The sequence below is a fragment of the Camelus dromedarius genome, chromosome 25, assembly GCF_036321535.1.
Source record: "Camelus dromedarius isolate mCamDro1 chromosome 25, mCamDro1.pat, whole genome shotgun sequence".
Taxonomy (NCBI): Eukaryota; Metazoa; Chordata; class Mammalia; order Artiodactyla; family Camelidae; genus Camelus; species Camelus dromedarius.
The window spans coordinates 20,622,557-20,649,333 of NC_087460.1; the positions used below are offsets into that span (position 1 = coordinate 20,622,557).

At 39.8% G+C, this 26,777-nt stretch overlaps 1 protein-coding gene across 1 annotated transcript in view; it reads right to left on the reverse strand.

Annotated features, from left to right (window-relative positions):
• The window catches only part of PKP2 (plakophilin 2), a 75,072-nt gene that overhangs the window by 39,182 nt on the left and 9,113 nt on the right, over positions 1-26,777 (reverse strand). Inside the window, exons 2-5 of the mRNA XM_031443813.2 lie at positions 22,177-22,289; positions 20,737-21,416; positions 12,798-12,933; positions 639-846 (exon numbers count right to left, since the gene is read on the reverse strand). Coding sequence (XP_031299673.2) covers positions 639-846; positions 12,798-12,933; positions 20,737-21,416; positions 22,177-22,289 — 1,137 coding nt within the window. The remainder of the gene's footprint in view (positions 1-638; positions 847-12,797; positions 12,934-20,736; positions 21,417-22,176; positions 22,290-26,777) is intronic.

The window sequence follows — 26,777 nt, forward strand, 5'->3', positions numbered from 1 at the left end:
GGAACCGCGTCTCCCTTCTCCATGCTTCAAGGGCCATTAAAACCACTGCTTTAGTTCTAGCCAATTATTATTTTATTTTTCTAATCTATGGGCAGAAAGGACTTATTTATTTGCTCAAATCAGTATTTGAACAGAAATATGAAGTGGAGAACTGGAAAACATATCCAGTCCTGCTTTTCTTCTTTTTTCGGGGGTAGAGAGACTGGTGAGCTAGGAAGTTGGTATTGAGGGGAGTCCAGGTGATGGAAGGTGCATAGAATTTCTAATTAATATTAACTAGGGGGGAGGGTATAGCTCAGTGGTAGAGCGCATGCCTAGCATGGACAAGGTCCTGGGTTCAATTCCTGGCACCTCCATTAAAATAAATAAATAGACCTAATTACTCCCCCCTCCCCCCAAAACAACAAAAAATTAACCAAAAGCCTCAGAATAATTTCTCCTTCGGGAAAAAAAGGGAATTCGAACTTGACTTGAATCTCGGGTCTAAGCCAGCAGTGATAATGTTCCTTGAAAGCCAGCCCTCAGGTAACAACGAGCCCATGGATCGTCTGTTCCAGGAAACTTGAGAAAAACAGGCGACATAACGCATCTGGCTGAGACGCACTGTGCCATCCCCCGTGGCGCTCAGCAAACACTACCTGTTATTTGCTTCTTAGTCTCCAAGTCTCTGGTTTGCTTCAGCACCTGGAGCAGCTGACGGACTCCGCCGAGTTCAGCTACCTCCAATTTGTTGTCATTGTCTTCAAATACCAAGTTTCTCAAGGCTCCACACACGGCTCGCTGGACGTCTTCATTCTGAACTTTCAGGAGCTGTAGGAGCTTGGGGATGCCGTGAAGCTGATTAACCTGGGGATGAAGTGGATGCACACTTCAGGTATTTATTCTTTTTGATGCGGCATTAAAGATACTCAGTGTAACATGAACGAACAGATGAGTTCACTGATTTTGGTGATAACTCTCATCAATCAATGTGTGGCACAGCCTGGGACACTCAGTGCACAAGATACCCCTGCTGCAAGGCAGTATCTCTCAAGGAGCTTACAGTAAAGCTGGGAAGAGAAGACAGAAACCCATGAGAAAACTGAAGGGCAAAGTTAAGTGACAAGCAGTGGATAAGTGATAATTAAGTGGACAGAAACAGTGAAATGATTAAAGTCTTAATCATTATAAGGATGAAGAGAACTGAGAATAAGAGGACTAAAGAAAGTTTTATGAAAGAATATCATATTACAGTGTTTTTTCCAGAACAGAACTTTACAATTACTACAAACTGAATACGAATTACCTTCATCAGTAGCAGAAATAAAAATGTATTCACCAAGGCAACTGTAGTAGCAATGCAAAACTTACCCTAAACGCAAGCTGTTTTTTTTTCTTATTGAGATATAATTGACAGTTAACAGTGTATTAGTTTCAGGTGTAAAACATAATGATTCAGTATCTGTATATATCGTGAAATGATCATATCTATTTAACATCCAGCACCACGCATAGTTACAAATTTTTTCTTATGATGAGAACTTTTAAGATCTATTCTCTTAGCAACTCTCAGATATCCAACACCGTATTAGTAACCACAGTCACCATACTGCATGTTATATTTCCACGAATGTAATTCCCAGTGTATTTTCAAACTGGAAAAATACAAACTATTTTTATGATCAGTTGCTTTGAGTATTTAAAAACATTTAAATAAGTTATGCAAGCAGCTTAATAACACAACTTTATACTTTTTAATGTGCTATTTTAAAAATATTTCTTCTATATAAATATGCAGGAAAGGGCATGTTATTAGAGAAGAAACCAGAGGGTCAGAACTAGGAACAGAAAAGAAAAGCAGATGTGAAACTCTGAAACCTATGGCTGTTTGAGAAGAGGACAAATAATGACAGTCTGAACAAGGTGACTTTGTGTTTTGTGCTACAAATGTTATCTGAAGAAATCAGGAGATGGACACAGCATTTCCAAGGAGAAAGGTTAAGTTGTAGACTGAGGGCTTTCTTTCTCGCAGGCTTCCATAAGCACCTGATTAAAATTTTTTTTAACTTGGTAAGAGCTTTTGGTAAAGATCTCAGTCATTTTCATCATCTTAATGCAGAAATTTTTAGCAATGAAGTTGCCCTGAATGAGTGTAAGTTTTCCATTCAGATGAAGTTCATCACTTATGAATGACGCTCTAATTGCACGACGGGTCCCCCTGAGGGGAGAGCTGCACTGAGGTCCACTGGCACATTTTCCCACCTTCTATGTATAGACAGATAAATGGAATTTAAGACAGTGTCTCCCAGTCTTACCTTTACCTTTGTTAGGATTAGGGAGGAGACTAGCAAGTCAGGAATAAATGCTAAAGCTGTTAAGATAATCTAAATAATAAAAATAATAACAAAATAATAACAATAACCACAATAATAATAAAAAAACAAAAATAACAACGCTTCCTTCCACGTCGATCATTAGGAGGGGTTACACAGTGTTACGAGTTTTATACACAGTATCTTACCAGTAGCTTGCAAGAACCTTAAGAGGAAAGTAGTCTTTCGGTCTCTTTACGATGCCACTGGCAGCAATAGGGAAGAAGACTTCCACTTTGGCTCCTTTCCGAGGAGACATTGGTAGAAGAGGAAACAGTCGGGAGACTGGTTACAGCAACTTTGTTGGGCTTATGTCTAAAGCCATTCTGATGTAGGAAAATGCTAATGACAGCTGCCAACTAAATCTGGCCCAACAGACCACCTACTTGATCGCTTTGTCTATTGCTATTACTACACTTCCTTCAAAGTAGAAAGACACAATTTATTTGAAAACAGCCTGTAACTCATGTGTTCCCCTAATTCTGTCAATTTCTGTTTCATAGTTAGGTTTTATGATGGTCGAATTCATACTCTATAAACTTCATAAATGCCAGCTAGACTAGAGAAATATTTTATTACTTCATTTATAACTTAGAATTTGTAAGTTGTCTTCTTCAAAATATGACACGAGATGGCCTACTGGCCAAACCGCGTTTCCAGCTGTGACGACAGCAGGAGCGAGAAGCGGCGGGTGGAAGCCTCCACTGCCCTGCCCGGGGGGGGGCGGGGAGGGCCGGCTTCTGCTCAGCTCCTTCTGACTCATCCCCTCGCCCTGCTCCCCTTTACCCCCTTGGCTTCCAGCATCTGCTCCAGTCTGGAAAGAAGGAACTGCAGACATGCCGGGCTCAGATAAATGCTGAAGTCCTGCTCCAGCTCTGCTCACGGTGGAATCTGACTCCCTAGTGTCTGGCACCCGCCCCACATTAAAAATAAACTTTAGTTATTTTATCCATTTTATCAAATAGATAGAAGTCATATCAAACGCAAGAAGGTGATGACGTCCTCCTCACTGCCCACAACTGGGATAGTTGGTAATGACTCCTCTGCACGTTAGGTACAACATCAAATGCGCTGTTCTTGTCCCTTTAAATTCAGGGAAATTAGTGGGACCAGAGAGGCTGCGTGTGTTCCTGTGATGCTCAGTCCTCAGGGGATGTGTCCCCTCTTTAGGGAAAACAAAAAATCTAGACTAACATGAATGTCTCGGAACTTCAAAAAAGCTTCATTTGAGCTGGTTTCTAAATATATGATAGGGCAGAATTATATATTAGAATTTTAACTTTCTCCTTGATTATTCTGATTCTCTTCCCCGCCACCTCCAAGAGAATTAAATGATGAGGGGTTCTGGTGGCCAATAAGTAGAGGGAACAGACCGACTCTGCCGGCCCAGGGCTCCCTCATGCCCTGGGCCCTTTGCTCTCACATCCTCTCCTGTCTGGGCTGCTTGGGCCCCTCTGCCTTTCTTCTGGCAGAGCCCTACTCATTCTGCATAAGCCAGCTCTAATGTCGCCTCGTCTGTGAAGTGTCACTCCCTTTCTCTCCTTTCCCTCCCATTAGAATTAACCATTCCCTGGATGGGGGAGCGTATGGCTCAGTGGTATAGTGCCTGCCTAGCATGCACAAGGGCCGGGGTTCAATCCCCAGTACTTCCATTAAAAAAAATAAAAATAAAAACAAATAAAACTAATTATCTCTCCCCCTTCAAAAATTTTTAAAAATTTTTTAAAAAGAATTAATGAACAGTACATACATGCAAATTAAAAAAAATATGTGCAGTAAAAAAAAAAAAAGAATGAGCTATCAAGCCATGAAAGACATGGAAGAAACTTAAAAGACATTATTTAATGAAAGAAGCCAGTCTGAAAAGGCTACAAACTATGATTCCAACCAAATGACATTCTGGAAAAGGCACAGGTACAGAAGCAATAAAAAGATCGTGGTTTTCAGGGGTTTCGGGAGAGGGAGAGAGGGAGGAATGAATAGATGGAGCACAAGGGATTTTTAGGGCAATGAAATTATTCTATATGACACTACAGTGGTGGCTAAATGTCATTATGCATTTGTCAAAGCCCACAGAATGTACAACCTCAAGAGTGAACCTTAGTGTAAACTATGGACTTTGGTTGACAATAACGTGCCCATGTTGGTTCATCGATTGTACCAAACATGCCACACGGACGAGGGATGTTGAGGGTAGGTGAGTATGTATGTGTGGGTGGGGAGGGCTGTGTGCAAACTCTCTGTATTTTCTGCTCAATTCTGCTGTGAACCTGAACCTGCTCTAAAAAATACAGTCTATTAAAAAAAAAAAAAAAGAATTAACCACTCTTTGTAAATTGCTTTCAAGAAGGCAATTGGCCTTATGTGTCAAAAACTTTAAAAAATAATGACTTCTAGTAAACTTTGTTAGAAAATAATTTGAAATGCAGATACAGATTAACACAGTAATAGCAGCTACATCATTTATAATACTGAAAAGCAAGAAGCCATAAATGTCCAGTGATGAGGGAAGGCTGGCTAATGATTAACCGTCACATGCACATATACTCAGGTATCCACAACAGAGACAGGTATTTGAGCTGACAGACATCTTCCTAGTCGTACAGCTCCCTCATCAGTCAAACGGGGATTGTGTGAGATTAGCAGCTGTGCGCTGGGCCCAGACTAGTTACTCAACACATGGTAGTTACTACTATCACTATTAATATGTCACTGTTAAAATGAAGTTTACAACATATTTTTAATGTTATGAGAAAATGCTTGATGTAATGTTACTGAAAAAAGTTGAATAAAATATCTATGCATTTCCACTCACAGACATAAAGAAGGGAATGGACTGGGGAGTCTGGCAGAAACGTGAGGCTATCATGTATGAACGGGACCTGCTACTTTGTATTTTTTTAAAAAAACAACAAGCATGTATTTATGCATGCTTTTAAAAATCAATACAAAAAAAATCCCCATAAACAAAGCCACATATTCAATTTGATTACACCTATGTATATATATGTATTAAAAAATCAGAGAGCAAAACCAAAATGAGAACAATAGAGGACCTGTGGGGTTTTTTCCTTTGTTCTTTCTTAATTTCTCAAATTTCTTATAATGAATTTGTATTAGTTTTATAATAAGATCTTGCAAGACCATTACGGCAGTCACTGCTTTGGTGATGAGATTTCAAGCAGGCATGGAAATAAAACCAACTTAAGAAGGGTTTTGCAGATTAAATTACGGAATTTGTCTTCTATAACGCAGGAAAGCAGGGCAGCTACTGGAAAGGTCCTGCTGGGTGCTGTGAGGAGACTGGATTAGGAGTGGATAAGAATGGAGGCAGAGAGATTAATTAGGAAGCAGCTGGATTAATAGAGATGATGGTGACAGGGATCAGCATAGCATCACTGAGTAGGGAGGGAAAGATGTAGGTAGATTCAGGACACTTTTAAGAGCAGCATTAATAGGACTTGAATCTGCACAAATACGTAAGGAAAAAAGAAGGTTCAAGATCTCTGGGTTCAATATTCAATATCTTGTAGTAATTTATAATGAAAAAGAATATGAAAACAAATATACGTTAAGTATATGTATGATTGAACTAGTATGTTGTACACCAGAAATTGACACATTGTAACTGACCATACTTTAATTAAAAAAAAAACACACAATGAAGTCTCTGGGTTCATATTTTGGTGTCCAACCACCTGGGTGAACTACCACTCACTCACAGAGGAAACAATTGCTGAGTTACTATCATGGGGCAAGTGCTGCACCATTATCGGACTGCATTCTCACAGCTCTTTACAGAACTATTACTTCCATTTCATAGGTAGGAAAGCTGAGGCTCAGAGAGGTAAAATACGTTGCCCAAGGTCACCCAGGTTATCAGAGTGCCGGGATTCACAAGCAGCCCCCACTGACTCCTGAGAGTCCATGCTGAAGCCTCCCAACCCAGCAGAAAGAGTAAGTTTAGAAGGAGGACTAGAAAGCGGAGAAAAAAGAAAGCAAAGAAGACAAGTGTTCATTTTTTAGATAAGCTGGTACTGAGTTCAGTGGGATATCTAGGAGATAGAGGGACATGTGGTTCAGAACCCAGGGAAAGATACGTGCTGGGGATGCTGAGTGACCAGCACCGAGATCACACATCGGTGGAAGCCAGAGAAGCAGACGTGGGCAGTCAGGAGACGGTGTCAAATAAGAACAGTCCCAGGAAAGCATCTAACGAACATAAACATTTCAGGGACAGGTTGAGGATAATGTTTCTCTTTTACAGAGGAAACTTGAAGGAGCCAAAGAGACAGGGAAAAAAAACCAAAACAAAACACACAGGAAACTCTGGGCCAAAAGAAGACTTTCAAAAAGCAGTGAGGGGTTGAAAATGTTAAATTCTGAGTCTTAACCAAATAAAATAACGATTGAAAAGATGTCACAGGTTTTAAAAGTTTATGATTTCAAATTCTGACCTTCATATCTAAATTGTAATTGTTTTTTATATACAAATTTAAAATACTATACTACCATGCTTAATATTAATGGAATTTTGTTAATGTTCTGGGGTTATAATATCACGATGTTATACGTGATGTTATATGTGACTTTCTATCACGCACATATGTGTCTAGGTTTCATACAGTTTTCATGTTTCATTATTTTTAAAACTAGCCTTTGTTCTAGCTTCATCACTAAGTAAGAGCTAAGAAGGCAGCACGGCTATGTGTAAGCAAAATGATATTTATAATCAAATTAGTAATTTAAGAGAGAGTGGAAATCTAGTCCACCTTGGTTAACAAAAGAAAATTTCATGTAACTCCACATTATAAAATGAAAGCATATATATGATAATGCCCAGTTTTAAAAACTGGGAATAAAAAGTGATTGGAACATTTATCTGATTTAGCACCAAAGGACTCATATTAGCCCAATTCTCTTTACCTCTATGGATAAAGAAGGTTTATTACTATAAATATATTGTTTTTAAAAATCCTTACTTATTTTTTCCACGGAGTAAACACAGACAAAGGGTCAGTGAGAAATACCCAAGAATTATTAACTTTTAAAACTAAAAAACAGATGTAAGGGACAGGTCTTTTAAAGCAATAGCTAAAATACAGGTATCATGAAGAAAAATATTGATAAATTTACTTCATAAGGATTTTTAAATCCTGCATAATAAAAGAGATCATAAGCCATGTTAGAAAACCACATCGTCACATATGCAGCAATGGATTAACACGCAGCATAGGTAAAGAACTCCTACAAATAATCAAGGAGACACACATCTTAGGAAAAATAGTCAATGAATAAAAAAAATGATAATTGACTGAATAAAGACAAAGTCAAAAATACATATATACCCAAAGGTGCTCAAGCTTCATGAATAATTAAAGAAAGGCAAGTGAAAAAAATTGGTCGAAGGTCTTTTGTCTGACTTAATTGATCTGCAGGATTAATCACATTCTCTCTTTTTTTTTAATAATTTTTTTTTAATTGAGGTCTAGTCAATTAACAATGCTGCATCAATTTCTGGGGCACAGCACAGTGCTTCAGTCATACATGAATATACATATATTTATTTTCATATCCTTTTTCGCCATAAGCTACTATAAGATATTGAATATACTTCCCTGTGCTATACAGTATAAACTTGTTTATCTCTTTTATATATACCTTTCAGTATCTGCAAATCTCAAACTCCCAGTTTATCCCTTCCCACCCCTCTCCCCCTGGCAACCACGAGTCTGTATTCTATGTCAGTGAGTCCATTTCTGTTTTATATATAATCACATTCCCTTTTCCCTCTGAGATCTACTGGTTTTGAGTACTACCAAAGCTAGTCAGTGACTAGGTTAGACTTTGCACTCCTATTTCTTCTAGTTTACCACGCACAACTTAGGCTTCTTACCCAATGCATTTATGTCAACTGGACTTGTTATTATAATTATGTCATTCATTTACCTAGTCTAAAAAATGAATAAAATATCTTGATTGTGGTGGTGGTTTCATTGGTGTATACATCTATCAAAGTTCATTAAATTATACATCTGAACTATGTGTAGTTTATTGTACAGGAATCATACTACAATAAAGGTGTTAAAACTTTTTTTAAAAAGGAGAAAGTAATATATATAAGTATGGAAGAAGTTCTGTCTCTCTGAAAACTCACTTGAACACTTTAGAAAGGCTAGCGAAAGGTGAAAAGCTTTAAAAAGCTCTGTAATTAGTTGTGGAAGAAATTAATATAAAAGACTAGGTAAAATGTAAGAATCTAGAAGAACATGAACTCAAATAAATTACTGCCATTAAGTGCTCATTTCACTTTAAAAAAACTTAAACTAAAAGTGGCAAATGATACATGATGGGCAGAGGTTACATATGAAAGACAATGACAAGCTCTCTGGATGTGCATGTGTCTCATTTTAAATAAAGATTTTCTCTGTAACTGATTAACTGACCAGTCTAGATTTCAAAAAATAGAAAAATTTCTACTATAAAGAGGTATCTTTCTTTCTGATTCTAAGATTAGCAAAAATGAACAATAAAGAATCATACCTTGTGGTAGTAACGGTTACTGCAAATAGGCACTTTGACACCATGTTGGTAGGACTGTAAATCTGTGTAATTCGGGGGAGGATTTATAGGAAGTTATTTATCAAAATTAAAAAATGATCCAGTAGTAATGAGAACTGGATTTACCTACATCCGAGACAATTTTAAAAACCAGACAAAACATACAACGGTTTCAATAATTGGACACGATGCAGTGATGGACAGCGATCCCTAAAAGATGGAGAAACCAGTGAGGAGGGCCTACTGCTGCAGCAGATCGTAGTCCAGGAGAGTCCCAGGCTGCGGTGTGGGGAGGGAGAACCTAAGTGGGATTCAACAAGCAGAGTTGAGGAGACAGAGCGAAGAATCCGAGAACAGAGAGGCTAGTGTATGCAGGGAAGAGCGCCAGGGAGCAAAGAGGTGCACAGAAAAAGGCCTCCTGAGATCTGCAGCGGGTCCCATCTGCATTCAGCAGAGTATTAATTAGTACATCTGTGTGAAGAAGCTGCCTGAAGCCAGGGAAGTAACTGCCTAAAAGGAGTTACAGGAACAGCCCCTCATGCTCACGAAGGCCCAGGAGCGGTGGGATCAGCCAGCCAGAAAACCTCGTCACTCACTGGGGCACTGAGTAGAGTCCTCAGAAGTGCCTTGCCTTAAGAAGTGGGGGCTAATTAGCTCTTGAATAAACGCTGCTCTGGTCCCACCTAACAAATCTTAAAAGCAAGATTTTAAAGAAGTCAAACTGTCTGCAAGTAACTTAACTGTGTCCTTGAGTTTAACCAAATATTAGCACATCTAATTCAAAAGTACAAAAGCACATCATGACCAAGTGGGATTTAGCACAGGAACGGGGGCAACAGTTACAGATTAATCGAAGTAATTCACCATATTAGCAAAATTAAAATGAAAGCCATAGAACCATTTCAATAGATGAATAAAAAGCATTTGATAAAATTCAACAGCCATTCCTGAGTAAAAAGGAAAATCCATTAAATTAGGGATAGAAGGGAAGTTATTCAACTTGATACAGTGATTTATGAAAAACCTTCACCCACAACTATATCATACTCCATGGTAAAAAGCTGAAGTTTTTCCTTGAAGATCAGAAACAAGACAAAAATGCCCACTCTCACCACTTTTACTCAATATAGTATTGAAATTCCTAGCCAGAGCAATTAGGCAAGAAAAATAAATAAAACGCATACAAATCAGAAAGGAGTAAGTAAAACTGTCACTATAGCAGATGACATGGAATTATATATAGGAAACTTTACAGACTTAACAAAAAACTGTTAGAACTAATCAACAAATTCAGTAAAGGTGTAGGATACAAAACCAATATACAAAAATAAGTTGCATTTCTACATACTAAAATAATGAACTATCAGAAAGAGAAATTAAGAAAACAATCCCATTTACAACTACACCAAAAAGAATAAAGTATCTAGGAATAAATTGAACCAAGGAGGTTTTGAAAGACCTTGTATGCTGAAAATTATAAGACATTGATGAAAGAAACCGAAGAAGCCACAAATAAATGGAAAGATATTCCACGCTCATGGACTAGAAGAATTAATATCATTAAAATGTCTATACTACCCAAAGCAATCTCCAGGTTCAATGAAATCCCTATAAAAATTCCAATGGTATTTTTCGTGGAAATAGAATAAGCAACTGTAACACTTATACAGAACCACAAAAGACCCTGAGCAGATAAAGCAATCTGGAGAAATGGCATCATGTTTCTGGAGGTATCATGTTTCCTTGATTTCAAGCTATAATGAAAAAGCTACAATAAAACAGTATGATATTGGCATAAAAACAGACATATAGATCAATGAGACAGAATAGAGAGCTCAGAAATAAATCCACACATAATGAACAATTAATTTATGACAAAGGAGCCAAGAATACAAAATAAATGGTTTTGGGGAAACTGCACAGCCACACACAAAAGAATGAAACTGTACCACTGTCTTACACCCTACACAAATATCAACTAAAAATGTTTTAAAAACTTGAACGTAAGACCTGAAACCATAAAACTCCTAGAAGAAAACATAGGCAAAACATTTTCTGACACAAATTGTAGTAATGTTCTCCTAGGGCAGTCTACCCAGGCAACAGAAATAAAAGCAAAAATAAACAAATGGGACTGAATTAAGCATATAAGCTTTTGCACAGCAAAGGAAACCATAAACAAAACAAAAAGACAACCTAAAGAATGGAAGAAAATATTTGTAAATGATGCAACTGACAAGGGCTTAATTTCTACAGTATATAAACAGCCCATACAACTTAATAACAAAACAAAAAGAACCAAACAACCCAATCCAAAAATGGGCAGAAGACCTAAACAAGCAATTCTCCAATGAAGACATACACATGGCCAATAGATACATGAAAAAATGCTCAACATCATTAATTATCAGAGAAATGCAAATCAAAACTACAATGAGGTATCACCTCACACCAGTCAGAATGGCCATCATTCAAAAGTTCACAAATGATAAATGCTGGAGAGGGTGTGGAGAAAAGGGAACCCTCCTACACTGTTGGTGGGAATGTAGTTTGGTGCCGCCATTATGGAAAACAGTAAGGAGATTCCTCAAAAGACTAAAAATAGACTTGCCATATGATCCAGCAATCCTACTCCTGAGCATATATCCACAGGGAACTCTAATTCAAACAGACACATGCAGCCAATGTTCATAGCAGCACTATTTACAATAGCCAAGACATGGAAATAACCTAAATGTCCATCAACAGGTGACTGGATAAAGAAGCTGTAATATATTTATACAACGGAATACTACTCAGCCATAAAAAAGAATAAAATAATGCCATATACAGCAACATGGATGGCCCTGGAGATCGTCATTCTAAGTGAAGTGAGCCAGAAAGAGAAAGAAAAATAACATGATATCACTCATATGTGGAATCTAAAAAAATAAAGACAAACTTATTTACAAAACAGAAACTGACTCACAGACACAGAAAACAAACTTATGGTTACCAAGGGGGAAAGAGGGTGGGAAGGAATAAACTGGGAGTTCGAGATTTGCAGATACTGACTACTATATACAAAACAGATAAACAACAAGTTTATACTGCATAGCACAGCGAACTAAATTCAGTATTTTGTAGTAACCTATATTGAAAAAGAACATGAAAAGGAATACATTATAGATATGCATGACTAAAACATTATACTGTACACCAGAAATTGACACAACATTGTAAACTGACTATACTTCAGTTAAAAAAAATGGAAATAAATAAAAAAAATAAAATAAAATGACCTATTGATTCCATCTTGGACGATGTGTCCTATAGGAACACTTGTGGAAATGCTAAAAGATGTGTGTACAAAGCTCTATTATACTATGTTAATGAGCGAACCTCTATTATACTATGTTAATGAAATTATTTAATGAAAACAAAACTTGGAAAACATTGCTTACATTTAATATATTTTTAAAATATATAAAACAATAGCCTAAAATGCACGCACACTCTCTCTCGCTCTCTCCCTCTTTGTCTTTCAGAAAAATCTGAAAGTACACAGACTGTTACAATTATCACTGGGGATGGTTCTAAAGTAAGAGGTGGCCAAAGAAGGAAGACGTACATGTAGTGATTTACCTTCTAAGTTTCTAAACTGAAGGAACGTTTTGTTTTGTTTTTTGGTAATAAGCGTAATTTCCTTTTAAATTAAAAAGACTCAATAAAGATTTTATTTTTACTTATTTACTTATTTTATTTTTAAATTGAGCCATAATTGACACTAACTCCATGAAGATTTTTCAAAAATTAAAATAAATTAAATTTGGTTTCAGTGTGCAGGGCCACCATAATAGATGTGAAAGTGTGCTAGCTTTGCACCGGACTTGAGATGATACTCACCCTTCTCCTCGCTTCAGATTTCTGGAAGCACTCGTGCTGTATAAAAGTGGCTGCAGCAGAAATCCTGGACAGCGGCGTGTGGTTCGCCTCAAGCATACTCACTGCTCGTTCCAGAGTCATCTCCGTGTCCAGATTCCTAGACAAAGAGTCACAGATTAAACAACATTCCAAACCTGCTCTCTCCTGCCTGTCAACCTGATCCTCCCGTGATGACTGAGCACCTAGGTCATCTGCTCTTTGGCTCCTCTTCACCCGAAGGAAAAATCAGCCCCTGAGGTCAGAAGGTTTAGGAAGTGAGTAGCAGAAACACTCCAGCTCTGGTCAGACTAGCCTCTGAAGATATCACTGAATTGAGCAGAATCATAACAGAGACCAAAGAAAGAAACTTAACTCTGTTTACGACAAAATATGTGTAGTATAACAATTGTATCTTATAAAGTAACTGAAGGCACAGCTAGACTTTACATGGAATTATTTCTACCCTGGTAATGTCACACCTTCTCTCAAAAATCATTAGATTTTTCTCAAAGCTGCTCCGAATCTGTTATTTTACCTGAAAATAAGTTTTAGAAGGAGCATTCCGAAAGTGTTCTTGTTTAATGAATATAACAGTAAGAGAAAAGTAAAAGCCAGAAAAACTGAGTTTGGTCAAAATAAGTCATGCTGGTATTTCAGAATCCATCAAGAAAGGTAATGATAAAATGCAACTATAAAATTTTTTTTAAAAAACAATTTTAGACATTCTGCTACCGTTTGCTTTGTCACTGCAATGACATTCAATTTATCTGGCAGCATACTTTGTCCTCTCCTAATTGCAGGATGAAATGTGATTTCAGTTTGATACAGAGAGGATGATTTACAGAGGACAAATAAAATCACTACTTGTAAAACAATAATTCCCAAATGCGTCATAGCGCTGGCATTTTTCCCCCCTCCCGGTTTACTTCTGCCTGGAGGGTGACTAGGGTAGGCAGCCTGTTCCCAAGCTGGATGTTAGCACATTAGTACCTCCTTAAGGATGGTCTCAGAGAAACCATGCTCAGGGGGCAACATCTTAGAACTGGGGCTAAAGACATGCCTTAAAGGCTCTTTTTGGGTTCAAAGAGGGTTACAGCTGAGTCATTCCAGATAATGGAAGTTCCAAAGACATTATGCGAGGGTGTCTTCCAGCATCTGCCAGCAAGCAGTGAGTAAGTCCTCCCTTACATCAGGCTAACACAGTAACACACGCACCTGTGCACAGAGGTGAGCCTGTGCACGCTGTGAGTGGGGTGTCTGTGTGGGGTGGATGTGGCACAGGTGAGGAGATAAGACTAATGGGCCTTCTGACCAAAATGGAATTCCCACTGCTTCTGAAACACATGCTCAAACATAGCAGTGTTACCTCATGAGTATAAGGATATTAAAAATGAAGCAGAACACCTCTGGCATCTATACTGAGAATTACATAATGATCTCGTATTTTAGAATGTGCCTCAGGAGTCAATTTAATTGGTAAAAAATGTAGGCTGTACCATTAAAACCAGAATTTGAATCACTTTTATTTAATATAAACACCCTTTTTAAAAGAGCTGGAAATAGCCTACATGCATGGACTGCAATAATTTTACAGGGAAATCAAAAGTCAAACAGCTGTAAATCTTTCACCATCTGCCACTTCAGGTGTTATAACCGATGAAAGATCATTAATAACCTAAGAATAACCTTATGTTTAATCCTTTTTTTTTTTTTTTAAGATTCAGTCATTAATCTACTTCATAAGTCGTAAATGACTCAGGAAAGTCTGAATTTCCCAAGTCTCCAACACCCACAAATGATTCCATTACTCTAATCCTTTATTTTCCTGGACATGACTCACAAAGAAGCTCTGCATTCACTACTAGCCCATCAAATGCTACTTCATCATTAAAGACAATTCCCAACCACAAGGAAGGCCTCCTCAACAAGAAGGTCTGCCACAGCTGTCAGGGCATCAGTTTTCTGTTTTGTTATTGTCTGTAAAGTCCAACTCTAAAACATGGCGCACGTTTCTGACGCTAGACTAGCTCCATGTCCTGCCATCTTCCACCCCCTCATTGACTAACCCATCCTCCCATCCCACTGGACTTTCAATCCTTCTCTAAACACTGCATGCCTCTTCACAAGCCAGTCTCTGGGATTTTTCTAGAAAGCCCATTCTTCTACCTAATTCTTATCTATTCAAATATCATCACTTCTTGTGAAACCTGTCCTGCATTCCTCTCCCCAGCTACAGCTATTCCTTCCCGTCTCTCTTCTCCCACACAGCACTCCTCCCCTCTGTTACCAAATGGAACTCGAGTCTGCTTGCCCAACATGCAGCAAAGCCAATGTAACGAACCGGGTTGCTGTGAAGGAAAGTGCAGTGTTTATAGTAGGGCACCAAGTGAGAAGAATGGGCAGCTTGTGCTCAAAAGACCAGAACCCCTGATGGCTTTTGGGGAAAGCAGTTTTTAAAGGTGACATTAGGGGTGAGGGTTGCAGGGTTGCCTAAGCAGTTTCTGGACTTTATGCTGATTGGCTGGTGTTGAGGTAACAGGGTGATGTTTGGGGAATCTCAATCATCAACATTCTGGTTCCAACCAGTATGAGGTCTACGTGCTGGTGGTCAGTGTGCAGTAACTCTTCACCATGGGTGGGGGTCTTGGTTTCTGCAGAACAACTCAAAGATCTGCATCAGATTGTTATCTATATCCCTTCAGGAGGAACTACTTGTCCTGTGACTCTGTTCTCCTAATCATTAACTTTTTGAGACCGCTCTTTGCAATTTAGAGAAGGTCTAGGAGACTAAAGCCTTTTTACCCCCACAAACAAGAAACAGGGGACATGGAGGGGCTTCTGTACCCAGGAAAGACCCCTGCTCAGATTCACTTCAGTCTGTCTCTCTCTCTCCTCCTTACTTTCTTTCCTGCCTCCCTTTCTTCCTTCCTTCTTCCTTTCCCCTCACTCCTAAAACACTTCTTGAAGCCTGCAGAAATGTGGCTTGGGAGATGGGGTTGGAGAGGGGAGGATCAGGAAAACCAGTTGTTCCTGGGCCCCAATACCCACTGAACACATTCTCCAGGAGCGAGTCTTTTCAACAACTTTAGTCAATATGTTAAAATGATGTTAATATAAACGAAAAATGTTAAGAGGAAGCAGTGTAAAATATCATTGGTGAGAATATGAGATAGTACAGGGAAAAAACTAAAAATGGTGCTTTTTGTAGGTGTGCAATCTCTCAGCAAACACATTGCTGCCAATAACAACACAGCCCTGATCAGGCTGGTTCCCAGATGTCAGAACAGGGCTCCGGCTTAGAAGGCAAGCCGACGCCAGACGACCAGTGAAGGGCTCCTGTGTGTTGTCGGATGCTTAGGAAAGGCAAATTCCCCCACCTCACAAAGATTTTAAGTGTGATGGAAGCACTGCTTTGCAAAGACGACTCTGGAGTGGATATGTGTTTCTAGAGACAGTTTTGAGGACACCACAAGAGTCTTCACTGAAGCAATAAAGCTGTGAACTGGGTTGTTAAAAATGGAAATGGAAAAAAAGATACAGTTGAAAGAGACTTGAAGAATCAAAAGAACTACAAAAATGGTAATTAGGAGGATGTGGAGGGAAGTTAATATGACATCTTTTCTGCTCTGTGTCACAAACCTGACCAGTGGTCCTACCAGAGATACAGTCTCTCCTTAGTCTTCCTCTACGAATCCTAGAGAACACTGCTCTTCTGTTCTCGGAATTCCTACAGACACTAGCACAACCTAGCACTTGATGTGTCTTATTTTCTTTTTATGGGTCCTCTCTAGACCCTTGTATATCCCACTCAATTTTTAATCTCCTTGGTGCTTATTTACTGCAGTGTGGGGCTCACTGGAGGACCCTAATATTCATTTGCTGACCCACCAGTCCCCCACACAGAAATCTTATTTTCAGAAAAACTGATCTAGAATGTTTTACTTGGTGATTTTTTAACCTTTTTCATTAGTCTGAATTAGAGCAGGTGGACTGCCTCTCTTTCACTCCAATGTCTTGATTTTTAGTTGCATTAGTAACTGACCAGCCATTCTTCTTTTGGAAACAAAGATCCATTGTTTGATACCTTATGTCATTATGCAGGTTTCTAGTTTTATCCAGCTACTCTTTGGGAATGTTCCACAAATGTGAAAGAACTCTTCATTACATGTGGGACCTTCACAAGACGTAAAAATGTGGATTCCAAATACAGGGACTGGAGAGAGTTTGAAACGTGAGACATTGCAAGGCAGAGTGTGTGCTGTCAGGGGCAGGGCTCTTAGGCAGCAGCCCGGGGGGAACTGAAATGAGCCATGTGGACCACCAAAGGAAGATAGAGAATCAGGCATGGATGCCACCTTGATCATTATACCTCTGACCCCTTTTCTTTTCCATAAATAGTAAAATTTTCAAGAAGAGTTCATTTTTGTGCTGTCTGGTCTCTAGGATGGCAACTTTGAGAATTATTGAGGACAGATTTCTTGTGCTTTATTTTAAATTTCTTGACCCCAAGTGTTCCTTCTATTCTTTGAAATGTGATTAATTATTCCAAGGAAATTCACCCTATCTATTAAAACAATAACTGGAAATAAATTATTTAATAGTTCTAGAATTTGAGCAACAAAGAACTTAGATGGCAAGAAATTAAGTTTATATTTCATTTCTTTCTTCTTCAGTTTCATTCTTTCACCTCATATTTATAAAGTGCCTATCACGGACCTACCTCTGTTCTAGGGTACTGGGAATATCGAGATGATAAGACACTCACAAGTAGCTCAAGACTAGAGGGAGAGCAGATAGGTAAATGAATAACCACAATAAATTATGCTGGTAGAGACACCCACACTGCATAGCTACCTGGACACCTAAACTAGACTGTGAGGGGAGTGGCCAGGGAAAAGGTGGTAACTGAGCTAAATGCAGAATCATGAGTAGCCAGGCAAAACCACAACTACTGGGAGGAAACAGAGAAGATAGATAGAAAGATAGATAGATAGGCAAAGAAAGGAAGAAAGGGAGGAATGAAGCAAGAAAGAAAATATGCAAAAAATATTTTCCATTAAGGGAAGTAAAAGAGGTTCAAGGTGGTTTGGGTGTCTGGGGGAGTGTTTGGGGACAGTGATGATGAAGGATGGAGAAGCAGAAAGAGATGAGACAAGAATGATACGTAGTGCTGAAAACATGGGCTCTGTGCGCCACGCTAACAAGCACGCAAATCTGGTGGAATTAAGTAAAGGCTATAAATTGAAGACAGAGGTGATCAGACTTGGCGAGATCATCCTAATAGTCCTAGAGAATGGTTCTGGGTGAGGAGACCACAGGCAGAGGGGCCAATGCAACAGACACAGAAAGAAGGGTAGAAGTTTAAGACCCAGTAATGAGATAAAAATATGTATGGCTTGGTGATTTGTGACTATGGAGGTAAAATTTAAAAATGACTTCCAGGTTGGGAAACGGTGAGACTTTAGTGTGAAGAGACAGGAACAGAGGGCAGGGAAGAGCTGATAAATTTAGTTTTGAATATACTGAGATCGGGATGTCCAGGAGGTTGTTTAGAACTACATACAGATCTGGAGTTCAGGCTGGAGGACACACTGAAGAACAAAGATGTTGCGAATCACAGAATACAAGTGCTGTGCCCCAGGGCTTCTCTGGAAGAGCACCAAGAGCAGAAGAGAAAGGTTGCTGAGGGTGACCTCCTTGGGCATGCAGAAAACTCTTCTCAGAGAAGAATAAGACATGGCTACAGAAAACCAGGAGAAGGTGGTGCGCTGACAACCAAGGAAGAGAGAATTTCACAGCTGGTGGTGTCAAACGCTGCCCACAGACTGAGTAATATACACACCGAATACGTGTCTACTTTGGTTGTAGCATTAAGACTGTCACTGGCAGATGTGTGGGGAAAATGTTTCAGCGAAACGGTGGGGACTAAAGCCATACTGCTGTGGGTTGATGAGAGACTGGGAAGTGACAAGGTGGTTGAAGCCATGTGGGGCACACAAATGGAGGAGGAGGAGAAGCCAGTTGTTGGAGGATGTGGCACAACAGTTTTGTTATTGTTAAATAATTTTGTTAAAATTGTATCTAGCACAAATCCTGAAATACAGTGGGCATTTAATACATTCTGAATTATCCATTTAAAAGACTTGATCAGCTTTTTTCTCCATAAATAATTACTTCATGAATTTTTCTTCTTTGTAAGTGTGTCCATACTGACAAAGATCTGCTTTCTACAAGAAATGTTAGCTGTCTCATGCTCAATTTTGCTTTATAAAAACTATTTCTTGTTTCAAGATCAGATTAGCCCCCCAGAAGAAACTCTAATTCAAAAAGACACCTGCACCTCAATGTTCATAGCAGCACTATTTACAATAGCCAAGACATGAAAACAGCCTAAATACCCATTAACAGATGACTGGGTAAAGAAGTTGTGGTATTTTTATACAATAGAATACTACTCGGCCACAAAAAAGAATAAAATAATGCCATTTGCAGCAGCATGGATGGACCCGGAGATCATCATACTATGTGAAGTAAGCCAGAAAGAGAAAGCAAAATACCATATGATATCACTTATACGTGTAATCTTAAAAAAAAAGGGGGGGAGGGGACACAAATGAATTTATTTACAAAACAGAGACAGACTCACAGACATAGAAAACAAACTTATGGTTACCGGGGGGAAAAGGAGTGGGGAGGGATAAATTGGGAGTTCAGGATTTGTAGATACTAACTAGTATATATAAAATAGGTAAACAACAGGGTCCTACTGTACAGCACAAGGAACTATATTCCATACCTTGTAATAGCCTATAATGAAAGAGAATAGGAAAAAGATACATACGTATATATCTGAGTCACTATGCTGTACACCAGAAATCAACACAATGTTGTAAAATGACTGCACTTCAACTTTTAAAAAGGTTAGATTAGCCCTAACATCTTTTCTCACTGGTGCCTGCCTAGTCAGTGAGCGCACTGTACAAATTCACTTAAAGGGATGATTAAAGGTAACAACCTCCATTAAGCAACTTCAGAAATTAAAAGAAAAAAAAATCACATAATGTTTTGCCATAGTGATACTATACCATTCTTTTAGGAGTTACTGATGTAATAAATCACCCGTTTTTCAGCCTTTCTCTTAGTAACTCGGTTTTTGAAATTTGTGCTCTAGCATTAAATTTGAATAACTGTTAAGTTCCAAAGACTCTGGGTTAGTCAAGCTATAAGGTAAATAGAAGAGGCAAAGAAATGACCCTGAAACTTCAATTATTTTAATTATTCAGTATTGAAAAAAAAAACAAACAAAAACCCCAAAACCACCCTCCAAATCAGTGAATCTAGAATCAAAAGGTAAAATTATAAGGTATCAAAAGAAGGAAAGAGATATCTAGAAATTATCTGCCTCTGCTTAGCTCTCAGTCTTTTTATGGTAGTAGTTATCAAAACAGCATTTAAGGAAAAAAAAGATTTCAGAAAAAAAGAATATATCTCGTGAACAACAACAAAAAAACAGCATTTAAGGTTCACTCAGCACCAGGAATAAATGTTTGCCTTTTTCCTTCCTTGGTTTCAAGGAACGATTGAGAAAATGCATGCAATTATCTATTTCTTGGTCTACTTTGCAGTTAGCTCTATTCAGAGCAGATTTTCACATAGCCAAGGGGTAGCCATCCCTTTAGCCAGCATCTAATTTGGAACAGATGGACTAAAAGTCACATTTCCTCACGAAGCTGCCATATGAGCAGGTAGCTTGGCCCCTGTCCCTGGAGTAAATAGGCTAATCTGTCATTATTTTAACCACTTATCTCGGGAAGCCTCTCTGCAGCCCCAGAAGCGCCAGCTCACGCGGTCAGGGCCGTGGGAACAGAATGTGCTGGCACGGAGCGCGCCGCAGATGGGGACGATGGGGACGGGGACTCACCCCAGCTGCGCGTCGGCGAAGGCGCCTCTCTCCGCGAGCACGTTCCCGCTTCCGCCGGCTGCCACCTGGCCCACGGTCATGTGCATCCTCCGGCCGCCAGACTCCGCGGCGACGCCGGCCTCCCGCAGGGCGCGCGTGCTGTGGAAGGAGCTCTGGTGCCAGGACGAGCGCGCCGCCCGGCCCTGCGCGCCGCCGGGGTGCGCGGGCGCCGGCGGCCGGACCTGCCCTGCCGCGGGCCCCGGGGCCAGGTAGTTCTCCTTCTCCAGGAGGTTGCCCAGGCTGTGGCTGGTCCCGGGCCTGGGGTAGGTGAGCAGCACCGGCGCGACAGGGGCGCCGTCGAAGACGGCGTCCTGGTAGCGCCGCTGGTAAGTGTCGTAGTGGCGCTGCCTGCTCGCCGCCGCCGAGTGGCTGAAGCCGACGATTTCGGAGCGCGCGTAGCGCGGCGGCAGCGCGGGCGCGGAGCGGCGGCCCTCCTGGGCCCGCAGCGTGTGCCCGGCCTGGCTCCTCTGGCTGTACTGCGGCTCGCCGGGCGGGTAGTGGGCCCTCTCCGGGCTGCTGTCCGGGGAAATCTCAAGTCTCCGGAGAGGCTGCCTCAGGGACCTTTCTTCCACTGACTTCTGCGAGCTGTACTGCGAAGTTCCTCTCCCCCAGCGGGCTTCGTAAGTGGCGGTTGTGCCTGTCTGCACAAGACAGAAAGAAAGTTCAAATCAGGCGGGAATCAGTTTTCATCTGCCTTGTCCACTGATGCTAGGATGATTATACAAGAGGTTGGTTCCTCTGGGTCAAGTGGAGAAGTCGGCCCCTTTCTGGGTAAACAAGACTCGGTTGACTATCTGCACCAGGATTTGATAACGTTTAGTGCCTGGTTTTCCATGGTGTCCACACAAAGCCAATCTTCTCATAATTCATTTAGGCAATGGTAATACTTGAGAATGGTAAACATTAAAAAATAAGACTATAAGACTCACAGACATAGACTATAAACTTGTGGTTGCCAGGGAGGAGGGGGTTTGCAAGGGATAAACTGGGTGTTTGAGATTTGCAGATACTGACAGGTATATAGAGAACAGACAAGTTTATACTGTGTAGCACAGGGAAGTATAGTCAAGATTTTGTGGTAGCTCATGGTGAAAAAGAATAGGAAAATGAATATATGTATATTCATGTATGACTGAAGCATTGTGCTGTGCACCAGTAATTGATACATTGTAAACTGACTATAACTCAATAAAAAAAAACAAACCTACAGGGTGAGGATATAGCTCAGTGGTAGAGGGCGTGCTCAGCATGCAAGAGGTCCTGGGTTCAATCCCCAGTGCCTCCATTAAAATAAGTAAACCTAATTACCTCCCCCCCCCCCAAAATAAAAATAACCTACAGAAGTTTAAACATGTTTGCATGGCAGTCCAGCAGCGAGGGCTCTATTCTCCGGTACCATACCTGCAGCACGTCATAGGTTTTAGTAAAAGGGAAGCGCCCAGCAGCAAAGTCATTTTCAACCAAGTGTAGATTGTGGACATATTCGGGAACACTGGTAGCTCGGTGAAGATTTCCTGCAACAAAGCACATATTAGGAGAATGTAAGTGGGCCAATCAGTAGTTAAAGGTTATATAATAATAGTATATTTTCAATTTGCACAATGAAGGTCAATGACAAGCATTATTTTTTTATATGAGTGGCTTTTTAAGTGCTAGTTTAACATCACCCTTGGAGGATGTGGCAAATGACCACAAGGTGATCACAACATTGTCCACAAGCTTTTCAAAATAAAAGTTGAATTAAAAATAAAGATGTTCCAGGTTTTAGTGGGAAGGCGTTCAGTTTTTCACCACTGAATAGTATGCTGGCTGTAGGTCTGTCATAAATAGCTTTTATTATGTTGAGATATGTTCCCTCTATACACACGTTGCTAAGTTTTTATCATAAATGGGTGTTGAATTTTATCAAATGCCTTTTCTGCATCTATTGAGATGACTGTGTGGTTTTTGTCCTTTCTTTTGCTGATGTGGTGTATCACACTGAGTGATTTGTGCATGGCTATAATGAGGTATCAACCTCACACCAGTCAGAATGGCCATCATACAAAAGTCCATGAGCAATAAATGCTGGAGAGAGTGTGGAGCAAAGGGAACCCTCCTACACTACTGGTGGGAATGTAGTTTGGTGCAGCCATTATGGAAAACAGTATGGAGATTCCTTGAAAGACTAAAAATAGACTTACCATATGATCTAGCAATCTCACCCTGGGTATATATCTGGAGGGAACTCTAATTTGAAAAGACACCTGCACCCCAACGTTCACAGCAGCACTATTTACAGTAGCCAAGACATAGAAACAACCTAAATGTCCACCGACAGATAACTGGATAAAGAAGTTGTGGTATATTTATATAATGAAATACTACTCAGCCATAAAAAAGAACGCCATTTGCAGCAACATGGATGGACCTAGAGATCGTCATTCTAAGCGAAGTAAGCCAGAAAGAAAAAGAAAAATACTATATTCCACTCATACATGGAATCTAAAAAAAGAAAGAAAGAAAAAGGACACTATAAACTCATCTACAAAACAGAAACAGACTCGCAGACATAGTAAACAATCTTATGGTTACCAGGAAAGAGGGTAGGAAGGGATAAATTTGGGAATTTGAGATTTACAAATGTTAGCCACTTATATAAAAATAGATAAAAAACAAATTTCTTCTGTATAGCACAGGGAACAGGGAACTATGTTCAATATCTTGTAATAACCTTTAATGAAAAATAACATGAAAACGAATACATGTGTGTATACACATGACTGGGACATTGTGCTGCACACCAGAAATTGACACTTTGTAACTGATGGTACTTTAATTCAAAAAACTAAAATTTAAAAACAATTTTTTAAGATGTATTTTTTTAAAGAATTTTTTTCTTTTGCTGAAAGGGAAGAAAGGAGAGGGGATTTTCACAAAAATCATTAAAAATGTTTATTAGAATGCTGAAGAATTTGGTTTGGGAATTACTCATTGGCTTTAGTAGTCCATACTAGAAAAGTTCGGTTTCTTAAGTCAGAGTAGGAGACCTCTATTTCCAAGGTAGGAACTCTGAAGCTTCCTGAGGAGGATGTAGGTAAAGGCAATAAATATAATGGGTTGGTGTAGTCAAAGAAAACTTTGCATGGATCAGCTTTAAAAGGGCCAACTCTGGCCTGAGGCACTTGGCAATGTGAGAGGTACGTAGGAAAGGGAATCAACCTCCTGCCTCACACTTAGTATGGGGTCTAGGAGGCAGCCGATTCCCGCAGACACTGCACAGAAGGCAGCCCTTTCTGCTCAGCTCGGTGGGGCCTGCAGGGACTCTCAACTGAAGCAAGTCTTTTAAAACGCTCCTCTTTGTAGAGGGGGCAGTCGAAGACAGTATTTTGACCCTTCTCTCTACCTACTTCCTTTATCCTTCTCCCAGCTTTTTATTTGTTCTTTTGTAATCTCCCACTGTCTTAAAAAAAAAAAAAAGGCTAATCAAAACAAAGGCTTCTAAAACCTAGGTAATTTCTAGTTCCCTAATTTTAACCAAAATTACTTTCTCTGTCATGTAGCATTCTTTTAGAAATCAAAGGAAAAACTGAAATACTCAGTTAACTCTTCTACGAAAGATGTTGAGAATAAAGCAACACAGGCTGATCCTTTCCAATACAACTGGAACATACCAACGTACTTTTTCCAATAAATTGTTATAAAGTCAAAATTTCAAAGACTAACTACAGACTCACAAGTTATTTTGAGGGAGAGGGGAATGGAGAGTGTTGCTGTCAGAGAGTTAAAAAGTATGAATCCATCCCAAATTGTGTTTGTACATGTGTTTTATTTCCTGGCTGGTAAACAGGTTTTAGTCCTCAAGGGGTCCTGGGGGAGGCAGCCGCAGGCTTGTAACTGTCACCCTGAAGACCAGAAGAGTTGAGCTAAGCCAGGCATCTCCTGTTTCTAGGGGCCTGACTTCTTCTCAAGGGTTAGCAAAAGGTCAGGCAGCCCCTTAATTTTTAACCTCAGCGACACAGGGTGATGCCTGCAACCAGGACATTGAATGAGGGAAAGGAATCCTCAATACGACCCCAGAGCAAAGGTTGTGAGAGGCATAAGTACTGAACTCTGGAAGCCTGCCTGGGCTCCTGCCTGTGGTCCCCAGCTCTGGTCCCCCTCCTCCTTCTCTCGCCCCCGCCCCCACGGCAGGCTATGGGGAGGCTGGGCTGCCAGGGTCCTGCTGGTATGGGAAAGGAGGCTAAATGTTTATCTTACATTGCTTAACTCACATTGTTGCTTGGGGGTGGGGGTAAAGGCCTTTAAAAGCAACTTGGATGAACTCCTTACATTTCAATATTACTTTTCTTTAAGGAGCTCAAATTATTTTATGTACTTTTTAATCAATATTCTGTGGTGCAGTTAGCTATCATGTCCCTTCATAAACAGGGAAATGTAAATTACTTGCAGAGAGATTTAATGTCAGGCTTGAAGTCTGGGTTCAGCCTTTCCACTGATGTCCACTATCTGACTGCATCGTGGCTGTTCTGAAATTGCCATTTGACCAAATCCCTGGAGGGACTGTGTTCACAGTTTTTGACATGAGAACCAGAAACAATCATTCTCTTTCCTCTTGAACCTTTTGCCGGGGCAACTGTAAATACTCTGTAAATGTTCATTCTTTATTTGCTGACATAAATCCTTATAAGGAAACTTCTCCTTCAGTCTTCAGATGAATGAACTGAGGCCGGTTTACTGGTTCCCAAAATAACTACAAGGTAGTTGGTAACAGGCAATAAAATAAGATTAGATCTTTAAACCACGGACTCTTCCTGTGCACGAAAAGGTCTGACTCCTAATATTCAACCAGCAGGATGGCTCAGGAGATGGTTTCTCTGGTTAAAAGGACAATCTTAAACAACAAATGATGCAGATTAATTGGCCTAGGCAGTCATAAGTTTGAGATCAGTGCAGTGGATTAGTGAATTAGCAGCTGTGTTCTAAGATTTTAAAGAAATTTTGAACTGGGTGGAATTAAAAATAAAAAGGTTAAATATTAATCAGGGTGGAAACTAATCTCGTAAGGGCAAACCATTATTTTCTGCTCAATCAGAGGAAAAAAGATGTAATAATATGACTATTGAACATACAGAATAATTCAGCCATGCTCTTCCCCAAAAATAGAAATAAGAAAGCAACAAAAACATACTATACATACAGGCACATCCTACTTTAAATAAGTCCAACATAAAAAAATCCATATTTTCTAATGTGGAAAATTAGGGCATGAGTATATTTCAAAGGATTTCTTTACTTCAAAAAAGGATGTAGGTATTTTCTTTAAGCTGAGAAATCTGTGGACTTGGTCTGGAGCCTCCAACTCTACTACTTTCTGTGTGTCTGGACAAATCACTTAGATTTATTTCCCGTAATCCCACCTACTAACAGAGCTGCTGAGAGAGAGGTTTAGCTGAGAAAAAAAAATAAACAAACATTCAAGTGCTTTTAAAATTGTAAAGCAAAATGCAAAAAATAAGATATGGTTTAAAAAAAAGAATTTGGGTCACAAAATTTGTTTTGCATACATTTTCATGAATTAATCTGCTGTAGAAAGAGGGTAAACTAGTTTGCGTGCTCTAATTTACAGGGAGTTGTATCTCAGAGTTTTTATTCTGGTATTTTGGCTTTTTTCTGGTTATTTCTGATTGACCCAGACACTGAGGATCACCATGACATTACTGTGGGTTGACCAGTTGTTCATTTCACTGATACAGTACATAATGTGCTTCTGCTGTTTCCTACTGAAGGCGATGGTTTATAGGGAATATTTCAAATTAATTAACTTAGGCAACATCCAAACCTTTTTTTCCAAGAACACTGCGGACGTCTATGGAGCCCAGTTTAAGGGAAATCAAGGAGGTAGTTACAGAACCCTATCCTCTTTAAATAAGCAAATTGAGGACAAGGCAACTGTGCAGGGGCAGGGCTGGAGGTGGGAGGGGGCTGGGGGGGGAGCGAGGGGGGCTGGTCTTGATGGTGGA